Genomic DNA, 19,282 nt, shown 5'->3' with positions numbered 1-19,282 from the left:
AGTGGCAGAGCTCTGGGGAAAACGCACCCCACTAAAGACAGCTGGGGAGAAAAGGACTTTTTGTTGTGAAGGTTTGTTTTGTTTGAGATGCTTCTGAATGGAGCTAGGCAGAAGAACTCTAAAGGGCTAGCTGGGAGGAGTAGGCTCAGGGTTGCATTCTGCTATAGTATGGGTGAGTAGTAAGGTGTGCATCCAAAACAAATGATTTCAAGCTCTTGGCTATTCATAATAGAAAAAAATCACAGATGTTGCTGCTACCTGATCATCTAGTAGCAAGATTGCAATCGCTAAACAAGCAAATGCAGACACACACTCTCAGTCAAGAAGGCAAATATTATCCTTGCCATGTCCCCCAGTTGCTTCCCCTAACCAGCCAAAATCACTTCAGTCTGATACATATTGATATAGCCTTAGCCAGCTGGCTTTCGTCGATACCTCAACATAGACCAAATACTGTGTAAAACAGTAAGTGTTGCCTAGGTCAACTGAGCTAGAGCTACAGAGTGAGGTGTCACCGTACACACCACAACCTGACTGCTCACCATAAATATATATTCAGTAAAGAAGAGAGAGGAGATGGAACCCCACTGAAGTGTACTCTTGGGGAAAAAGGAGAAATTGTCCACCATCACTATTAAAGAACACTTAGTAAGAAAGGAAAGGAGCTTACCAAAAGCAGCCCTGTCCATACTCATTGTGGCCCACAGTCAACAACAGCTCATTATCAGTGGTATCAACAGGGCCACCGAGAGCGGGTTCGGGCCCCCAGCAAGGGCAGACCGGCTAAACAGGGCCGATGGTGGGGGGGAAGCCAGGCCCGGAATTTTTTCGGGCCCCACAGCAAGGGCGGACCGGCTAAATAGGGCCGACGGGGGGGGGGAGCCGGGCCCCGGGCCCCCTTCCAGACTGCTGGGCCCGAGTAATTTGTACCGGCTTCCCCACCCCTCCCGTCGGCCCTGGGTATCAAACGTAGATGATTAGAACTGGATGAAATTTTTTTACTGCAGCTTTTTTGGACAAAAAATGCAGATTCAGTGACACCAAAATGTTTGGCAAATTCATGCTGGTTTCAACAAATTATTGGTTTTGAAACCAAATCAAAATGCTAAAAAAAATCAAAATGTTTCATTATGTAATTTTTGAAACAAGACAGTTCAATTATTTGGTTCAAAATAAATCTCTGTTTTGAAATGTTCTTTAATTTTATTTTAAAGAAAATCAAAAATGTTAAAAAATACTGAATCTCAACAAAAACATTTCATTTGCCCCAAAACAATTTTATTTTTCAACTTTTCAATTAGTCACATATTTTGAAAACTTCTGGTTTTGGTCAGCCCCAAAACCCATTGACTTCAATGGGAACTGAAGATGGTCAGCTTCTCACAGGCTCCAACGCTTTTTGAAATTGCCAGTAAACCTAAATATCAGTTATTCACACAGCTCCATAGCTGATAGATTTAACAGTATTGGCATGGACATCTGATCTTCATCCCTGAGCGAGAGGAGACCATTTACCATTACAACAGCCTTTAGGGTCATACCAAAGGCACTCATAATGCACACATAAAATAAAATTGAAGCAAACAGTTCACGTCTCCCCAAGAACCTTAACTCTGGCTCTATATCATTGCTGCCAAAATAACAAAAGAGCTGGAAACAATCTTCTTCTTAAGCAACAAACATCTTTACAAAGGGTAATTCCAAAAAAATAAAAGATGATATAATTGAACTATTTGACTCTTGTTGATAGACTGGCAGTAACATTCAAAAAAAAGGTCCACCTACCTTAATTTGCTGCAACAGTGGTAACTCTGGACTTAGTAAAACCATATAGTCTCTCACACACACACAAAGATAAATTTTCATGCATCTCCACCAATGTTTGGTTATCATACTGTAAGATTAACATACGATGCACAGAGTGAAATCTTGTCCATTGCTGAAGCCAAAGGGAGTTTTGGACACAGAATTTCTTCCGTAGTGTTGGATCCTGTGAGTTGCTGACCATCCCCAGTTCCCGCTGAAGTCAATGGAAATTTAGGGTGCTGCCACAGGGCACCTGGCCTCTGTGAGCAAAGCTGGGCCCTGCCATCCTGGTTCAGAGCAAGGGAAGCCAATCCAACCACTTAACGGGGGCTGGGCTACACCTGGGCCTGTAAAGGGCAGGAAATGAGAAGTGAAGGAAAGGGTGATTAAAATAAGTTGTGCCTAGGGAATGGAAACCCACCATGGAGTAGAGCTACCTCTGGTGGTGAGTCCCTGGAGCAAGGGGACAGATGCTCAAGGAAGCAGCCGTGGGACTAAAACTGGGACGTTCCTAGGGTATGTCTACACTACGAAATTAGTTCGAATTTATAGAAGCCGGTTTTATAGAAATCGGTTGTATACAGCCGATTGTGTGTGTCCTCACATAAAATGCTCTAAGTGCTCTAGTCGGCGGACCGCGTCCACAGTACGAGGCTAGCGTCGACTTCCGGAGCATTGCACTATGGGTAGCTATCCCACAGCTATCCCACAGTTCCCGCAGTCTCCGCCGCCCCTTGGAATTCTGGGTTGAGATCCCAATGCCCGGATGATGCAAAACAGTGTCGTGGGAGGTTCTGGGTACATGTCGTCAGGCCCCTCCCCCCCCGTCACAGCAACGGCAGACAATAGATTCGCGCCTTTTTACCTGGGTTACCTGTGCAGACAACATACCACGGCAAGCATGGAGCCCGCTCAGCTCACCGTCACCATATGTCCTCTTGGTGCCGGCAGACGTGGGACTGCATTGCTACACAGCAGCAGCTGCTAACTGCCTTTTGGCGGTAGACGGTGCAGTAGACTGGTAGCCTTCATCGGCGATCTGGGTGCTGGCAGCCGTAGGGCTGCATTGCACCAGCCCCTTGCCTTTTGGCAGTAGATGGTGTATTACGACTGTTAACCGTCCTATTACAAGTTGGGTCATCGCACATTAGCAGAGTCTTCCCTGAGCAGCAGATTGTGCAATAGGCCTGAAGGCCATCGTAATACACTAACTGCCAAGCGCCCAGTATTTGCTGCCAAGCACCCAGAAAGATGCCGAGGGCTATCAGTCACGCTGCACCGTCGTCTTAAGATGTAAAAAATAGATTTGCTCTGTATTCATTTGCTTCCCCCTCCCTCCGTCAAATCAACGGCCTGCTAAACCCAGGGTTTTCAGTTTAATCTTTGGGGGGACCATTCTGTGTGACAGTTGTTTGTGTTTCTCCCTGATGCACAGCCACCGTTCTTGATTTTAATTCCCTGTACCTGTACGCCATGTCGTCACTCGGCCCGCCCTCCCTCCTTCCCCTAGTCCATCAGATACTACTTTCGCGCCTTTTTTTTTAATTCTGGGTTGAGATCCCAATGCCCGGATGATGCAAAACAGTGTCGCGGGCGGTTCTGGGTACCTGTCGTCAGGCCCCTCCCCCCCCGTCACAGCAACGGCAGACAATAGATTCGCGCCTTTTTACCTGGGTTACCTGTGCAGACAACATACCACGGCAAGCATGGAGCCCGCTCAGCTCAGCTGAGCTCACCGTCACCATATGTCCTCTGGGTGCCGGCAGACGTGGGACTGCATTGCTACACAGCAGCAGCTGCTAACTGCCTTTTGGCGGTAGACGGTGTAGCATGAGTAATAACTGTGGGGCTGGCAGCCGTAGGGCTGCATTGCACCAGCCCCTTGCCCTTTGGTAGGCGATGGTATATTATGACTGGTACCCATCGTCGTCGTACTGGAGTGGCTGTCAATCATGGCCACCTGGGCAGACATGCTATTGTTTCGATGATGATGGCTACCAGTCATAGTATACTATTTTCTGCCAATTGCCCAGTATTGTCTGCTAAGCACCCAGAAGAGGCCGAGGGCGATGCTGGGTGCTGGTGGACGTGGGGCTGGCAGACGTGGGGCTGCATTGCTATACAGCAGCAGCCCCTTGCCTTTTGGTAGACGATGGTATATTACGATTGGTAACCGTCGTCATCGTACTGCAGAGGCTATCACTCATGCTGCACCGTCGGCTGCCAGCTTAAGATGTAAAAAATAGATTTGTTCTGTATTCATTTGCTTCCCCTTCCTCCGTGAAATCAACGGCCTGCTAAGCCCAGGGTTTTCAGTTTAATCTTTGGGGGGGACCATTCTGTGTGACAGTTGTTTGTGTTTCTCCCTGATGCACAGCCACCTTTCTTGATTTTAATTCCCTGTTCCTGTACCTGTACGCCATGTCGTCACTCGGCCCTCCCTCCCTCCCAACCTCCCTCCTTCTCCTGGTCCATCAGATACTAGTTTTGCGCCTTTTTTCTGACCAGGCGCCATAGCTAGCACTGGGATCATGGAGCCCGCTCAGATCACCGCGGCAATTATGAGCACTATGAACACCACGCGCATTGTCCTGGAGTATATGCAGAGCCAGGACATGCCAAGGCGAAACCCGGACCAGGCGAGGAGGCGATTGCAGCGCGGCGATGAGAGTGATGAGGAAATTGACATGGACATAGACCTCTCACAAGGCACAGGCCCCAGCAATGTGGAAATCATGGTGTCACTGGGGCAGGTTCATGCCGTGAAACGCCGATTCTGGGCCCGGGAAACAAGCACAGACTGGTGGGACCGCATCGTGCTGCAGGTATGAGACGATTCCCAGTGGCTGCGAAACTTTCGCATGCATAAGGGCACTTTCATGGAACTTTGTGACTTGCTTTCCCCTGCCCTGAAACGCCAGGATACCAAGATGAGAGCAGCCCTCACAGTTCAGAAGCGAGTGGCGATAGCCCTGTGGAAGCTTGCAACGCCAGACAGCTACCGGTCAGTCGGGAATCAATTTGGAGTGGGCAAATCTACGGTGGGGGCTGCTGTGATCCAATTTGCCAGGGCAATGAAAGACCTGGTGATATCAAGGGCAGTGACTCTGGGCAACGTGCAGTCAATAGTGGATGGTTTTGCTGAAATGGGATTCCCAAACTGTGGCGGGGCCATAGACGGAACCCATATCCCTATCTTGTCACCGGAGCACCAAGCCACCGACTACGTAAACCGCAAGGGGTACTTTTCAATGCTGCTGCAAGCCCTGGTGGATCACAAGGGACGTTTCACCAACATCAACGTGGGATGGCCGGGAAAGGTACATGATGCTCGCGTCTTCAGGAACTCTGGTCTGTTTCGACAGCTGGAGGAAGGGACTTTCTTCCCGGACCAGAAAATAACCGTTGGGGATGTTGAAATACCTATAGTGATCCTTGGGGACCTAGCCTACCCCTTAATGCCATGGCTCATGAAGCCGTACACAGGCAGCCTGGACAGGAGTCAGGACCTGTTCAACTACAGGCTGAGCAAGTGCCGAATGGTGGTGGAATGTGCATTTGGACATTTAAAAGCGCGCTGGCGCAGCTTACTGACTCGCTCAGACCTCAGCGAAAAGAATATCCCCATTGTTATTGCTGCTTGCTGTGCGCTCCACAATATCTGTGAGAGTAAGGGGGAGACATTTATGGCGGGGTGGGAGGTTGAGGCAACTCGCCTGGCCGCTGATTATGCGCAGCCAGACACCAGGGCGGTTAGAGGAGCACAGCAGGGCGCGGTGCGCATCAGAGAAGCTTTGAAAACGAGTTTTGTGACTGGCCAGGCTACTGTGTGAAACTTCTGTTTGTTTCTCCTTGATGAACCCTCCAAACCCCCCCCCACCCGACCCGGTTCACTCTACTTCCCTGTAAACCAACCACCCCACCCCACCCTCCCCTCCCCAATTCGAGCACCGCTTGCAGAGGCAATAAAGTCATTGTTTTTTCACATTCTTGCATTCTTTATTAGTTCCTCACAGAAGTAGGGGGATAATTGCCAAGGTAGCCTGGAATGGGTGGGGGAGGAGGGATGGAAAAGGACACACTGCATTTTAAAACTTTAAGTCTTATTGAAGGCCAGCCTTCTGATGCTTGGGCAATCATCTGGGGTGGAGTGACTGGGTGGACGGAGGCCCCCCCCACCGTGTTCTTGGGCGTCTGGGTGAGGAGGCTATGGAACTTGGGGAGGAGGGCTGTTGGTTAAACAGGGGCTGTAGCAGCGGTCTCTGCTCCTGCTGCCTTTCCTGCAGCTCAACCATACGCTCGAGCATATCAGTTTGATGCTCCAGCAAACGGAGCATTGACTCTTGCCGTCTGTCTGCAAGCTGACGCCACCTATCGTCTTCAGCCCGCCACTTGCTCTTTTCATCCCGCCATTCAGCCCGCCACCTCTCCTCTCGTTCATATTGTGCTTTTCTCATGTCCGACATTGACTGCCTCCACGCATTCTGCTGTGCTCTATCAGCGTGGGAGGACATCTGCAGCTCCGTGAACATATCGTCCCGCGTCCTACGTTTTCTCTTTCTAATGTTCACTAGCCTCTGCGAAGGAGAAACATTTGCAGCTGGTGGAGGAGAAGGGAGAGGTGGTTAAAAAAGACACATTTTAGAGAACAATGGGTACACTCTTTCATTACAAGGTCGCATATTTCGGCTTGCAGGCAGCCATGGTAGGCCACAGTGTTTTGGCTTTTTTAACCTTCTTAACATGCGGGAAAGGTTTCAAACAGCAGCGCATTTCCCATATCAAGGATGAATTGGGTTGTCCATTTAAAATGGGTTTTCAATGTAAAAGGAGGGGCTGCGGTTTCCCGGTTAACATGCGGCACAAACCCAAGTAAACCCCCCCACACACACACACACACGATTCTCTGGGATGATCACTTCACCCCTCCCCCCACCACGTGGTTAACAGTGGGGAACATTTCTGTTCAGAAGAGCAGGAACGGGCACCTCTGAATGTCCCCTTAATAAAATCACCCCATTTCAACCAGGTGACCGTGAATGATATCACTCTCCTGAGGATAACAAAGAGAGATAAGGAATGGATATTGTCTGCATGCCAGCAAACACCGGGACCATACGCTGCCATGCTTTGTTATGCAATGATTCCAGACTACGTGCTACTGGCCTGGAGTACATGAAGGAGAGCTTTCTGGAGATGTCCCTGGAGGATTTCCGCTCCATCCCCATACACGTTAACAGACTTTTCCAGTAGATGTACTGGCCACGATTGCCAGGGAAAATTAATCATTAAACACGCTTGCTTTTAAACCATGTGTAATGTTTACAAATATTTACAAAGGTACACTCACCAGAGGTCTCCTGTGTGCCCTGAGGGTCTTGGGTGAGTTCGGGGGTTACTGCTTCCAGGTCCAGGGTCACAAACATATCCTGGCTGTTGGGGAAACCGGTTTCTCCGCTTTCTTGCTGCTGTGAGCTACCTACAGTACCTCCATCCTCATCTTCCTCGTTCCCCGAACCGTCATCCCTGTGTGTTTCTCCATTGATGGAGTCAAAGCACACGGTTGGGGTAGTGGTGGCTGCACCCCCTAGAATGGCATGCAGCTCCGCGTAGAAGCGGCAAGTTTGCGGCTCTGCCCCGGACCTTCCGTTTGCTTCTCTGGCTTTGTGGTAGGCTTGCCGTAGCTCCTTAATTTTCACGTGGCACTGCTGTGTGTCCCTGTTATGGCCCCGGTCCTTCATGGCCTTGGAGACCTTTTCTAATACTTTGCCATTTCTTTTACTGCTACGGAGTTCAGCTAGCACTGATTCATCTCCCCATATGGCGAGCAGATCCCGTACCTCCCGTTCGGTCCATGCTGGAGCTCTTTTGCGATCCTGGGACTCCATCACGGTTACCTGTGCTGATGAGCTCTGCGTGGTCACCTGTGCTCTCCACGCTGAGCAAACAGGAAATGAAATTCAAACGTTCGCGGGTCTTTTCCTGTCTACCTGGTCAGTGCATCTGAGTTGAGAGTGCTGTCCAGAGCGGTCACAATGAAGCACTGTGGGATAGCTCCCGGAGGCCAATAACGTCAAATTCCGACCACACTACCCCAATTCCGACCCGCAAAGGCCGGTTTTATCGCTAATCCCCTCGTTGGAGGTGGTGTAAAGAAACCGGTTTAAAGGACCCTTTAAGTCGAAAGAAAGGGCTTCGTCGTGCGGACGTGTCCAGGCTTAATTCCTGGTCTACACTACGGGTTTAGGTCGACTTTAGCAGCGTTAAATCGAATTAAGCAGGAGTGCCAGAGACCCCTGGGAGGGGTGGCCCTGAAGCCTGAGAGAAAAGGAGTGAGTTAAAAGACTGTTAAAAGACAGGTAAATAAACCAACAGAACACAATCTTAAAGGAGACTGGGTATGGAAGTGTGAGCTTCGAAGCCAGGGAGAAGTCCTGCCCTGGGATAGGTACTCAGGAAGTGGCCTGCTAGCTTCCATGTGTGGGATTATGAATCCCTTAAGGTCGGGGCAAAAATGACATTGGTTTATGAAAACTTTAACAAAAAAATGATTCATCTAAATAAGTTCCATCTTATAAGCAAGATCTAACAGATGGACAGAGTGAAATGTGAATGAGCGCTTGGGGCCACAGTGAAGATTATTGGACAATCTCAATTGTGCACTCTGTACTATTTAGGTTTGTGGTTTTTGTTTGTTTTGAGAAAATTTCAACTTTTTCTTAAAGATGGTGTCCTTTTTACCAATTGCTTAAATACAGGCAACCATAACATCTTAAACGAGCTTTTGCCTGAGAATTTCCTCTGGTTTCACAAAAAATATTTAAGGCACAGGAATTTGTGTAGAGCTTCTATGGACTCTCCTTCTCCCTGTGCTGCCTTCCTTCGTCTTTCTCTGTGGGTTCCTCCTCTAGTCTCCCCTTCCTACTGAAGTGGAATCTGGAGGGCAATGGATGTAAGGACTATTTGGTGAATTCATTTGGGGAATTGTGTTTAGACATATATGTATATAGCCATTCCTTTCTTTCCCAGCTGCCCTCCTCCCTTCTGTGCCATTCCTTCTCTTGCTCTATGACAGATTCAAGCCCCCTACTCTTCATGACACTCTTTCCTTCCTGCTTGCCCCCACCCTGACCATATTTTTTCTATGTGGGATTCCCTGTATGCAGCTTCCCTTTTGTGGCCATCTGGGCCAGGGTCATAAGATGTTTATCAGTTCTGTGAAGTCCATAGTGTATGTGAAAACTGCTTTTAATAATTAAATTATTCTGGTAAGCCCTTCACTATTCCCCAAGTAGTCAAAGGCAGCAGTCCTTGCCAAGACCAGCACATCTAGGCCAAGTCATTTTGAAATTATGACAACTGGAGCGTGGGAAATAGGAAAATACTGAAGAAGTGAGATTCCAAGCTTAGAAGAATTCCCAGCCTGAAATAATGCTGACACAGTCTTTGTGTCAGCAAACTTTTTGTGTCTCAGCTTCACACCACCAGTGTCTCTATGGTTCTTGCTTCTGCTGTCTCAGGCTCTAGCATTCGTTCTATTTTTTCTTTTCTTTTTTTGCCATTTTCTTAAAACATAAAAACTATGTTACCACAATGTTTAGTTTGCATATTTACAATTTAAGCCTGTAAATCTAAGGTTAAGGTGCTCACAGCAGTTTTAATTTGCTGACATTGTACATCATAGAATCATAGAATATCAGGGTTGGAAGAGACCTGAGGAGGTCATCTAGTCCAACCCCCTGCTCAAAGCAGGACCAACACAAACTATGTGCGGTGTGTGATTACTAAATAATATTGGCTGTTTAAATGTATATTTTAGTATATATAGTAAAAGTCTCTGACAAATTCAGTGGATATGGTCATACCAAGGAATTCTGTGCAGGCTTGCAGGACCTGACAGTTCTAGTCACAGCTCATGATCTTGTTCTCTGTATCTGTCTTGCTTGGACTTCCAGGTGGGTTGTTGAAATGTTTTCCAGTAAAAATGACTTTTTGTGAGCTTGAACTCATGTTTTCCAGTTACAGGAATAGGAAAGAAGCCGATCTGGAAGTGAAAGCATGGAATTAAGGCATTTGGCGTACGTTGGTGGTGTGCCTTTTACTCTGCACAGTAAGCAGGATAGCCTAAGTGCTATGGTAATACAAATAAATAAATAAAACACTAATACAGTAATCACAAAGGCATGGTGCGGTTCAAATAACCATGTTTTGTGTATATTCAGCACGTGCATGGCCTTGCTACATATACGCACTGCTGTGCTGAGTTCTGGTGGCTTCTAAAATATAGAACACGTTGAGTGCTGCTAGGGGGCTCACTATCCTATTCATATACACTACAGTTGGATCAGCATTCATCCAGGCTAATAGCATCTGTGTTCCTGGTGAAAATCTAGACTTTCAATATCCACATTGAGCTGCATGAGACCTGCCACCTCGGCGGTGCACTTGATGGTTTTACTACTAAATGAACAGCAGAACATATTTTCACTGTATGTCATTTCAATCTATGTTCCTGCTATAAAATTGTGTCAGATGACAGAGCTTCATTTTATCCTCACTGACGCACAGGAAACTCATACAGGTTCATTTATGTCTAACTCACTTCAGCTTGTCAAGGAAATACATGTTCCAAACAACCTATACAGCAGCTTCCAGTTTAGTGCTGTTGAAGCCGATGAAACATGGTGACCTGCACTGCAGGGTTATGTGACATTTTGCTGAGAAATCAAGGAAGTCTTCACTTCGATGCTATGTCTTCTGCAGGGACACACAGACTGTCAAAGGGTATGTCTACACTACGAAATTAGTTCGAATTTATAGAAGCCGGTTTTATTGAAATCGGTTGTATACAGCCGATTGTGTATGTCCACACATAAAATGCTCTAGGTGCTCTAGTCGGCAGACCGCGTCCACAGTACGAGGCTAGCGTCGACTTCCGGAGCATTGCACTATGGGTAGCTATCCCACAGCTATCCCACAGTTCCCGCAGTCTCCGCCGCCCCTTGGAATTCTGGGTTGAGATCCCAATGCCCGGATGATGCAAAACAGTGTCGCGGGCGGTTCTGGGTACATGTCGTCAGGCCCCTCCCTCCCCCGTCACAGCAACGGCAGACAATAGATTCGCGCCTTTTTATCTGGGTTACCTGGGTTACCTGTGCAGACAACATGGAGCCCGCTCAGCACAGCTGAGCTCACCGTCACCATATGTCCTCTGGGTGCCGGCAGACGTGGGACTGCATTGCTACACAGCAGCAGCTGCTAACTGCCTTTTGGCGGTAGACGGTGCAGTAGACTGGTAGCCTTCATCGGCGATCTGGGTGCTGGCAGCCGTGGGGCTTGCCTTTTGGCAGTAAATGGTGTATTATGACTGTTAGCCGGCCTATTACAAGTCGTGTCATCGCACGTTAGCAGAGTCTTCCCCGAGCAGCCGATTGTGCAATAGGCCTGAAGACCATCGTCATACACCGCCCCGTATTTGCTGCCAAGCACCCAGAAAGATGCCGAGGGCTATCAGTCACGCTGCACCGTCGTCTTAAGATGTAAAAAAATAGATTTTCTCTGTATTCATTTGCTTCCCCCTCCCTCCGTCAAATCAACGGCCTGCTAAACCCAGGGTTTTCAGTTTAATCTTTGGGGGGGACCAGTCTGTGACAGTTGTTTGTGTCTCTCCCTGATGCACAGCCACCGTTCTTTATTTTAATTCCCTGTGCCTGTACGCCATGTCGTCACTCGGCCCCCCTCCCTCCTTCCCCTAGGCCGTCAGATACTACGTTTGCGCCACAGCTCGAGCCGAGAAGCGGTTCGCGCCTTTTCTTTGAATTCTGGGTTGAGATCCCAATGCCCGGATGATGCAAAACAGTGTCGCGGGCGGTTCTGGGTACATGTCGTCAGGCCCCTCCCCCCTCGTCACAGCAACGGCAGACAATAGATTCGCGCCTATTTACCTGGGTTACCTGTGCAGACAACATACCACGGCAAGCATGGAGCCCGCTCAGCTCAGCTGAGCTCACCGTCACCATATGTCCTCTGGGTGCCGGCAGACGTGGGACTGCATTGCTACACAGCAGCAGCTGCTAACTGCCTTTTGGCGGTAGACAGTGTAGCATGAGTGATAGCCGTGGGGCTGGCAGCCGTAGTGCTGCATTGCACCAGCCCCTTCCAGGCGATGGTATATTATGACTGGTACCCATCGTCGTCATACTGGTATGGCTGTCAATCATGGCCACCTGGGCAGACATGCTACTGTTTTGATGATGACGGTTACCAGTCATAATATACTATTTTCTGCCAATTGCCCAGTATTGTCTGCTAAGCACCCAGAAGAGGCCGAGGGCGATGCTGGGTGCTGGCGGACGTGGGGCTGGCAGACGTGGGGCTGCATTGCTACACAGCAGCAGCCCCTTGCCTTTTGGCAGATGATGGTATTTTATGATTGGTAACCATCATCGTCATATTGGTATGGCTGTCACTCATGCTGCAGCGTCGGCTGCCACCTTAAGATGTAAAAAATAGATTTGTTCTGTGTTCATTTGCTTCCCCTTCCTCCGTGAAATCAACGGCCTGCTAAGCCCAGGGTTTCCAGTTTAATCTTTGGGGGCACCATTCTGTGTGACAGTTGTTTGTGTTTCTCCCTGTTCCTGTACCTGTACGCCATGTCGTCACTCGGCCCTCCCTCCCTCCCTCCCTCCCTCCCGCCCTCCTTCTCCTGGTCCATCAGATACTACTTTCGCGCCTTTTTTCTGACCAGGCGCCATAGCTAGCACTGGGATCATGGAGCCCGCTCAGATCACCGCGGCAATTATGAGCACTATGAACACCACGCGCATTGTCCTGGAGTATATGCAGAGCCAGAACATGCCAAGGCGAAACCCGGACCAGGCGAGGAGGCGATTGCAGCGCGGCGACGAGAGTGATGAGGAAATTGACATGGCCATAGACCTCTCACAAGGCACAGGCCCCAGCAATGTGGAAATCATGGTGTTACTGGGGCAGGTTGATACCGTGGAACGCCGATTCTGGGCCCGGGAAACAAGCACAGACTGGTGGGACCGCATCGTGCTGCAGGTATGGGACGATTCCCAGTGGCTGCGAAACTTTCGCATGCGTAAGGGCACTTTCATGGAACTTTGTGACTTGCTTTCCCCTGCCCTGAAACGCCAGGATACCAAGATGAGAGCAGCCCTCACAGTTGAGAAGCGAGTGGCGATAGCCCTGTGGAAGCTTGCAACGCCAGACAGCTACCGGTCAGTCGGGAATCAATTTGGAGTGGGCAAATCTACTGTGGGGGCTGCTGTGATCCAATTTGCCAGGGCAATGAAAGACCTGGTGATAGCAAGGGTAGTGACTCTGGGCAACGTGCAGTCAATAGTGGATGGTTTTGCTGAAATGGGATTCCCAAACTGTGGCGGGGCCATAGACGGAACCCATATCCCTATCTTGTCACCGGAGCACCAAGCCACCGACTACGTAAACCGCAAGGGGTACTTTTCAATGCTGCTGCAAGCCCTGGTGGATCACAAGGGACGTTTCACCAACATCAACGTGGGATGGCCGGGAAAGGTACATGATGCTCGCGTCTTCAGGAACTCTGCTCTGTTTCGAAAGCTGGAGGAAGGGACTTTCTTCCCGGACCAGAAAGTGACCATTGGGGATGTTGAAATGCCTATCGTGATCCTTGGGGACCCAGCCTACCCCTTAATGCCATGGCTCATGAAGCCGTACACAGGCAGCCTGGACAGGAGTCAGGACCTGTTCAACTACAGGCTGAGCAAGTGCCGAATGGTGGTGGAATGTGCATTTGGACGTTTAAAAGCGCGCTGGCGCAGCTTACTGACTCGCTCAGACCTCAGCGAAAAGAATATCCCCATTGTTATTGCTGCTTGCTGTGCGCTCCACAATATCTGTGAGAGTAAGGGGGAGACCTTTATGGCGGGGTGGGAGGTTGAGGCAACTCGCCTGGCCGCTGATTACGCGCAGCCAGACACCAGGGCGGTTAGAGGAGCACAGCAGGGCGCGGTGCGCATCAGAGAAGCTTTGAAAACGAGTTTTGTGACTGGCCAGGCTACTGTGTGAAACTTCTGTTTGTTTCTCCTTGATGAACCCTCCAACCCCCCCCCCCCCCGACCCGGTTCACTCTACTTCCCTGTAAACCAACCACTCCACCCCACCCTCCCCTCCCCTCCCGCTTGCAGAGGCAATAAAGTCATTGTTTTTTCACATTCATGCATTCTTTATTAGTTCCTTACAGAGGTAGGGGGATAATTGCCAAGGTAGCTGGGATGGGTGGGGGAGGAGGGATGGAAAAGGACATACTGCATTTTAAAACTTTAACTCTTATTGAAGCCCAGCCTTCTGATGCTTGGGTGGAGTGACTGGGTGGACGGAGGCCCCCCCACCGTGTTCTTGGGCGTCTGGGTGAGGAGGCTATGGAACTTGGGGAGGAGGGCTGTTGGTTACACAGGGGCTGTAGCGGCGGTCTCTGCTCCTGCTGCCTTTCCTGCAACTCAACCATACGCTCGAGCATATCAGTTTGATGCTCCAGCAGACGGAGCATTGCCTCTTGCCGTCTGTCTGCAAGCTGACGCCACCTATCGTCTTCAGCCCGCCACCTCTCCTCTCGTTCATGTTGGGCTTTTCTCATCTCCGACATTGACTGCCTCCACGCATTCTGCTGTGCTCTATCAGCGTGGGAGGACATCTGCAGCTCCGTGAACATCTCGTCCCTCGTCTTACGTTTTCTCTTTCTAATGTTCACGAGCCTCTGCGAAGGAGAAACATTTGCAGCTGGTGGAGGAGAAGGGAGAGGTGGTTAAAAAAGACACATTTTAGGGAACAATGGGTACACTCTTTCATTACAAGGTCGCATATTTCGGCTTGCAGGCAGCCATCGTAGGCCTTTTGGCTATTTTAACCTTCTTAGCATGCGGGAAAGGTTGCAAACAGCAGCGCATTTCCCATATCAAGGATGAATTGGGTTGTCCATTTAAAATGGGGTTTCAATGTAAAAGGAGGGGCTGCGGTTTCCCGGTTAACATGCGGCACAAACACAAGTAAAGCCCCCCCCACACACACACACACACACGATTCTCTGGGATGATCACTTCACCCCTCCCCCCCACCGCGTGGTTAACAGCGGGGAACATTTCTGGTCAGAATAGCAGGAACGGGCGCCTCTGAATGTCCCCCTTAATAAAATCACCCCATTTCAACCAGGAGAGCTTTCTGGAGATGTCCCTGGAGGATTTCCGCTCCATCCCCATACACGTTAACAGACTTGCTTGCTTTTTTTTTGTAATGTTTACAAATATTTACAAAGTTACACTCACCAGAGGTCTCCTGTGTGCCCTGAGGGTCTTGGGTGAGTTCGGGGGTTACTGGTTCCAGGTCCAGGGTCACAAACATATCCTGGCTGTTGGGGAAAACGGTTTCTCCGCTTCCTTGCTGCTGTGAGCTACCTACAGTACCTCCATCGTCATCTTCCTCGTTCCCCGAACCGTCTTCCCTGTGTGTTTCTCCAGTGAGAGAGTCATAGCACACGGTTGGGGTAGTGGTGGCTGCACCCCCTAGGATCGCATGCAGCTCCGCGTAGTAGCGGCAAGTTTGCGGCTCTGCCCCGGACCTTCCGTTTGCTTCTCTGGCTTTGTGGTAGGCTTGCCATAGCTCCTTAATTTTCACGCGGCACTGCTGTGTGTCCCTGTTATGGCCTCGGTCCTTCATGGCCTTGGAGATCTTTTCTAATACTTTTCCATTTCTTTTACTGCTACGGAGTTCAGCTATCACTGCTTCATCTCCCCATATGGCGAGCAGATCTCGTACCTCCCGTTCGGTCCATGCTGGAGCTCTTTTGCGATCCTGGGAGGACTCCATGACGGTTACCTGTGCTGATGAGCTCTGCGTGGTCACCTGTGCTCTCCACGCTGGGCAAACAGGAAATGAAATTCAAACCTTCGCGGGTCTTTTCCTGTCTACCTGGTCAGTGCATCTGAGTTGAGAGCGCTGTCCAGAGCGGTCACAATGAAGCACTGTGGGATAGCTCCCGGAGGCCAATAACATCGAATTCCGTCCACACTACCCCAATTCCGACCCGCAAAGGCCAGTTTTATCGCTAATCCCCTCGTCGGAGGTGGTGTAAAGAAACCGGTTTAAAGGGCCCTTTAAGTCGAAAGAAAGGGCCTCGTTGTGTGGACGTGTCCAGGCTTAATTCGGTTTAACGCTGCTAAAGTCGACCTACACCCGTAGTGTAGACCAGGCCCAAGAAACAGCCTTTCCCCTCCACTTTATCAATGACCTGCTTTTCTTTTTGCTTGTAACTTCGTTCCTTCCTCCCCCCGATGCTCTGAAGCACCCGCTCTGTGAAGCAAGAGAAAGCTGGTGAGTGGCAATGCAAACAACCAGATCTGCTGTTAAAGGGAAATTCTAATTACTAGTTCCTAGCAGTTATACATGCCGCATGTATTTAGGGAATGGGACTGTTGTCTTTGTCAGAGGGGGGCTGCCGTTGTAACAATATTGCAGTGTACTGCTGAGCCATGATGGAGAGCTGGACTGAGAGAATCTATCTCCCCCTTTCCAAACAATGGTAATTGAAGTTTGTAAGGAACATCCTAGTTTTTAAAAAAGCTTGGGATAATTTAGCAGTCATTAAAATTACTAATGTAACGCTCCCTCACAACTTGAGATCATCTCTGATTTCCCGTGCTTTCAAATGGAAACAGAATGACTTCAGTCTTCCCGTACAATGCCAGACTGTTCAGATGTAGGCTTCTGGTCTGAGTGGTTTTGTTATTATATTTTACACTTAATATTTTTTTAAAGACACTCACTCTGTGCTAATAGATACGATGACTGGAACAGCCTTCTCATTACACTGTTGTTTTTCTTTTTAGCCATTCTGTTGTCAGCCACTAGAGGATGCACATAAGTCACATGATCTAGGCTTTCCTCCTCAGAAACTGAGAGCATCACAGTTCTGTTTAACTGTTCTTTTGGCCACCATTTAGAGGGGTGGAGGGAGAAGAGCTCTATTTTAATATGGTTCTTCTAGGCTGTAATACAGTGATACTCAGCCTGAGATTCTTGAATTGCAAGTGGTTCTTTAATGTGTCTCCTGCAGCTCTTTGCAGCACATGATATTAAAATACTGTTTGCCTTAAATATTAACCAATCAGGATGCTTTTACTATGTTATAAACCAACTGTAGTTGATAAAATAATACTTGGTCAGTCATTTTGCTGTAAAAATAATATATAACATTTCCCCTGTCATACTGTTTAAATATGAATATATAGTACTATAGTAAATGAAACAATGAATTCACACTACTGTGGCTCTTTTAGGTAATGCTGATAGCTAATTTGGCTCCTGAACCACTGAGGTCTGAGGTTTCAGCCGTATTAGTCTGTATCAGCAAAAAACGAAGAGTACTTGTGGCACCTTAGAGACTAACAAATTTATTTGAGCATAAGCTTTCGTGGGCTAAAACCCACTTCATCAGATGCATGCAGTGGAAAATACAGTAGGAAGATACACACACACACACACACACACACAGAACATGAAAAAATGGGTGTTGCCATACCAACTATAATGAGATTAATTAAGGTGGGCTATTATCAGCAGGAGAAAAAAAACTTTTGTAGTGATAATCAGGATGGCCCATTTCCAACAGTTGACAAGAAGGTGAGAGTAACAGTAGGGGAAAAATTAGCAAGGGGAAATAGTTTTTACTTTGTGTAATGACCCATCCACTCCCAGTCTTTATTCAAGCCATGATTTATGTGTAGTGCTGGGGAGGAGCCGGTCCTTGTGGTACATGTAGATACCAATGACATAGGGGAGGGGAGGAGAGACGTCCTGGAGGCCAAATTTAGGCTGCTAGAGAAGAGACTGAAATCAAGAACCTCTATGGTGTTATTCTCAGAAATGCTCCCAGTTCCATGTGCAGGGCCAGGTAGGCAGGCAGAGCTTCAGAGTCTCAATGCGTGGATGAGACGATGGTGTAGAGAGGAGGGGTTTAGATTTATTAGGAACTAGGGAAACTTTTTGGATGGGGGAGCCTATACGGGAGGGATGGGCTCCACCTAAACCAAAGTGGAACCAGACTGCTGGCACTTAACATTAAAAAGGTTGCAGAGCAGTTTAAAACTAAGAGATGGGGGAAAGCCGATTACTGCAGAGGAGCACGTCGATCGGACAGAGACTTCTCTTAGAGGAGAGTCTATTGATAGAGATTCTCTTTAGTCAGGAGGAGAGGATGGAAGAGGATAAAGTAGGGGCCAGATCAGACAAGAAACATTCACATAAAAAAGAATCTGACACATCAGAAAAGGGCAGACAAATAAACAGTGACAAGTTTTTAAAGTGCTTGTACACAAATGCTAGAAGTCTAAATAATAAGATGGGTGAACTAGAGTGCCTCTTGTTAAAGGAGGATATTGATATTGATAGGCATCACAGAAACCTAGTGGAGTGAGGACAACCAATGAGACACAATCATTCCGGGGTACAAAATATATCGGAAGGGCAGAACAGGTCGGGGGGGTGGGGAGTGGCACTATATGTGAAAGAAAATGTAGAATGAAGTAAAAATCTTAAGTAAATCCACATGTTTCATAGAATCTCTATGGATAGTAATTTCGTGCTCTAATAAGAATATAACACTAGGGATCTATTATCGACCACCTGACCAGGACAGCGATAGTGACGATGAAATGCTAAGGGAGATTAGAGAGGCTATCAAAATTAAGAACTCAATAATAGTGGGGGATTTCAATTATCCCTATATTGACTGGGAACACGTTACTTCACGACGAAATGCAGAGACAAAATTTCTTGATACTTTAAATGACTGCTTCTTGGAGCAGCTGGTACAGGAACTCACAAGGGGAGTGGCAATTCTCAATTTAGTCCTGAGTGGAGCGCGGGGATCTGGTCCAAGAGGTAACTATAACAGGACCGCTTGGAAATAGTGACCATAATATAACATTTAACATCCCTGAGGTGGGAAGAACACCTCAACGGCCCAACAATGTGGCACTTAATTTCAGAAAGGGGAACTATGCAAAAATGAGGGTGTTAGTTAAACAGAAATTAAAAGGTACAGTTACTAGAGTATCAGAGGGTAGCCGTGTTAGTCTGTATCTACAAAAACAACAAGGAATCTGGTAGCACTTTAAAGACTAACAGATTTATTTGGGCATAAGCTTTCATGGGTAAAAACCTCACTTCTTCAGATGCAGTGACTAGAGTGAAATCCCTGCAAGCTGCATGGACACTTTTCAAAGACACCATAATAGAGGCCCAACTTAAATGTATACCCCAAATTAAAAAACACAGTAAAAGAACTAAAAAAGAGCCACCGTGGCTTAACAACCATGTAAAAGAAGCAGTGGGAGATAAAAAGGCATCTTTTAAAAAGTGGAAGTCAAATCCTAGTGAGGTAAATAGAAAGGAGCATAAACACTGCCAAATTAAGTGT

At 48.2% G+C, this 19,282-nt stretch overlaps 2 protein-coding genes across 2 annotated transcripts; both read right to left on the bottom strand.

Annotated features, from left to right (window-relative positions):
* Positions 1–5,336: 5,336 nt before the first annotated feature.
* Positions 5,337–7,921, bottom strand: LOC135982508 (uncharacterized). The gene is made up of 2 exons (XM_065589516.1): positions 7,157–7,921; positions 5,337–6,406 (listed from the first exon to the last, which is right to left on the bottom strand). Exons 1-2 carry the CDS (start codon positions 7,692–7,694, stop codon positions 5,943–5,945), a joined length of 1,002 nt encoding a protein of 333 aa, XP_065445588.1. The 5' UTR covers positions 7,695–7,921; the 3' UTR covers positions 5,337–5,942.
* A 6,102-nt stretch (positions 7,922–14,023) lies between these two features.
* On the bottom strand, positions 14,024–15,781 carry LOC135982511 (uncharacterized). The gene is made up of 2 exons (XM_065589534.1): positions 15,132–15,781; positions 14,024–14,589 (listed from the first exon to the last, which is right to left on the bottom strand). Exons 1-2 carry the CDS (start codon positions 15,670–15,672, stop codon positions 14,048–14,050), a joined length of 1,083 nt encoding a protein of 360 aa, XP_065445606.1. The 5' UTR covers positions 15,673–15,781; the 3' UTR covers positions 14,024–14,047.
* Between the last annotated feature and the right edge of the window lie 3,501 nt (positions 15,782–19,282).

This window comes from Chrysemys picta, chromosome 3, assembly GCF_011386835.1.
Source record: "Chrysemys picta bellii isolate R12L10 chromosome 3, ASM1138683v2, whole genome shotgun sequence".
NCBI lineage: Eukaryota > Metazoa > Chordata > Testudines > Emydidae > Chrysemys > Chrysemys picta.
The sequence above is the reverse complement of the archived record's forward strand: the minus strand, read 5'-3'. Positions and strand labels throughout refer to the sequence as shown.

Coding starts and splice junctions, on each gene's coding strand:
- LOC135982508 (XM_065589516.1), bottom strand. CDS start 7,694: ATGGAGTCCCAGGATCGCAAAAGAGCTCCAGCATGGACCGAACGGGAG. Junction 6,407..7,156: donor GGGCACACAGGAGACCTCTG/GTGAGTGTACCT, acceptor CTCCTCCACCAG/CTGCAAATGTTTCTCCTTCG.
- LOC135982511 (XM_065589534.1), bottom strand. CDS start 15,672: ATGGAGTCCTCCCAGGATCGCAAAAGAGCTCCAGCATGGACCGAACGG. Junction 14,590..15,131: donor GGGCACACAGGAGACCTCTG/GTGAGTGTAACT, acceptor CTCCTCCACCAG/CTGCAAATGTTTCTCCTTCG.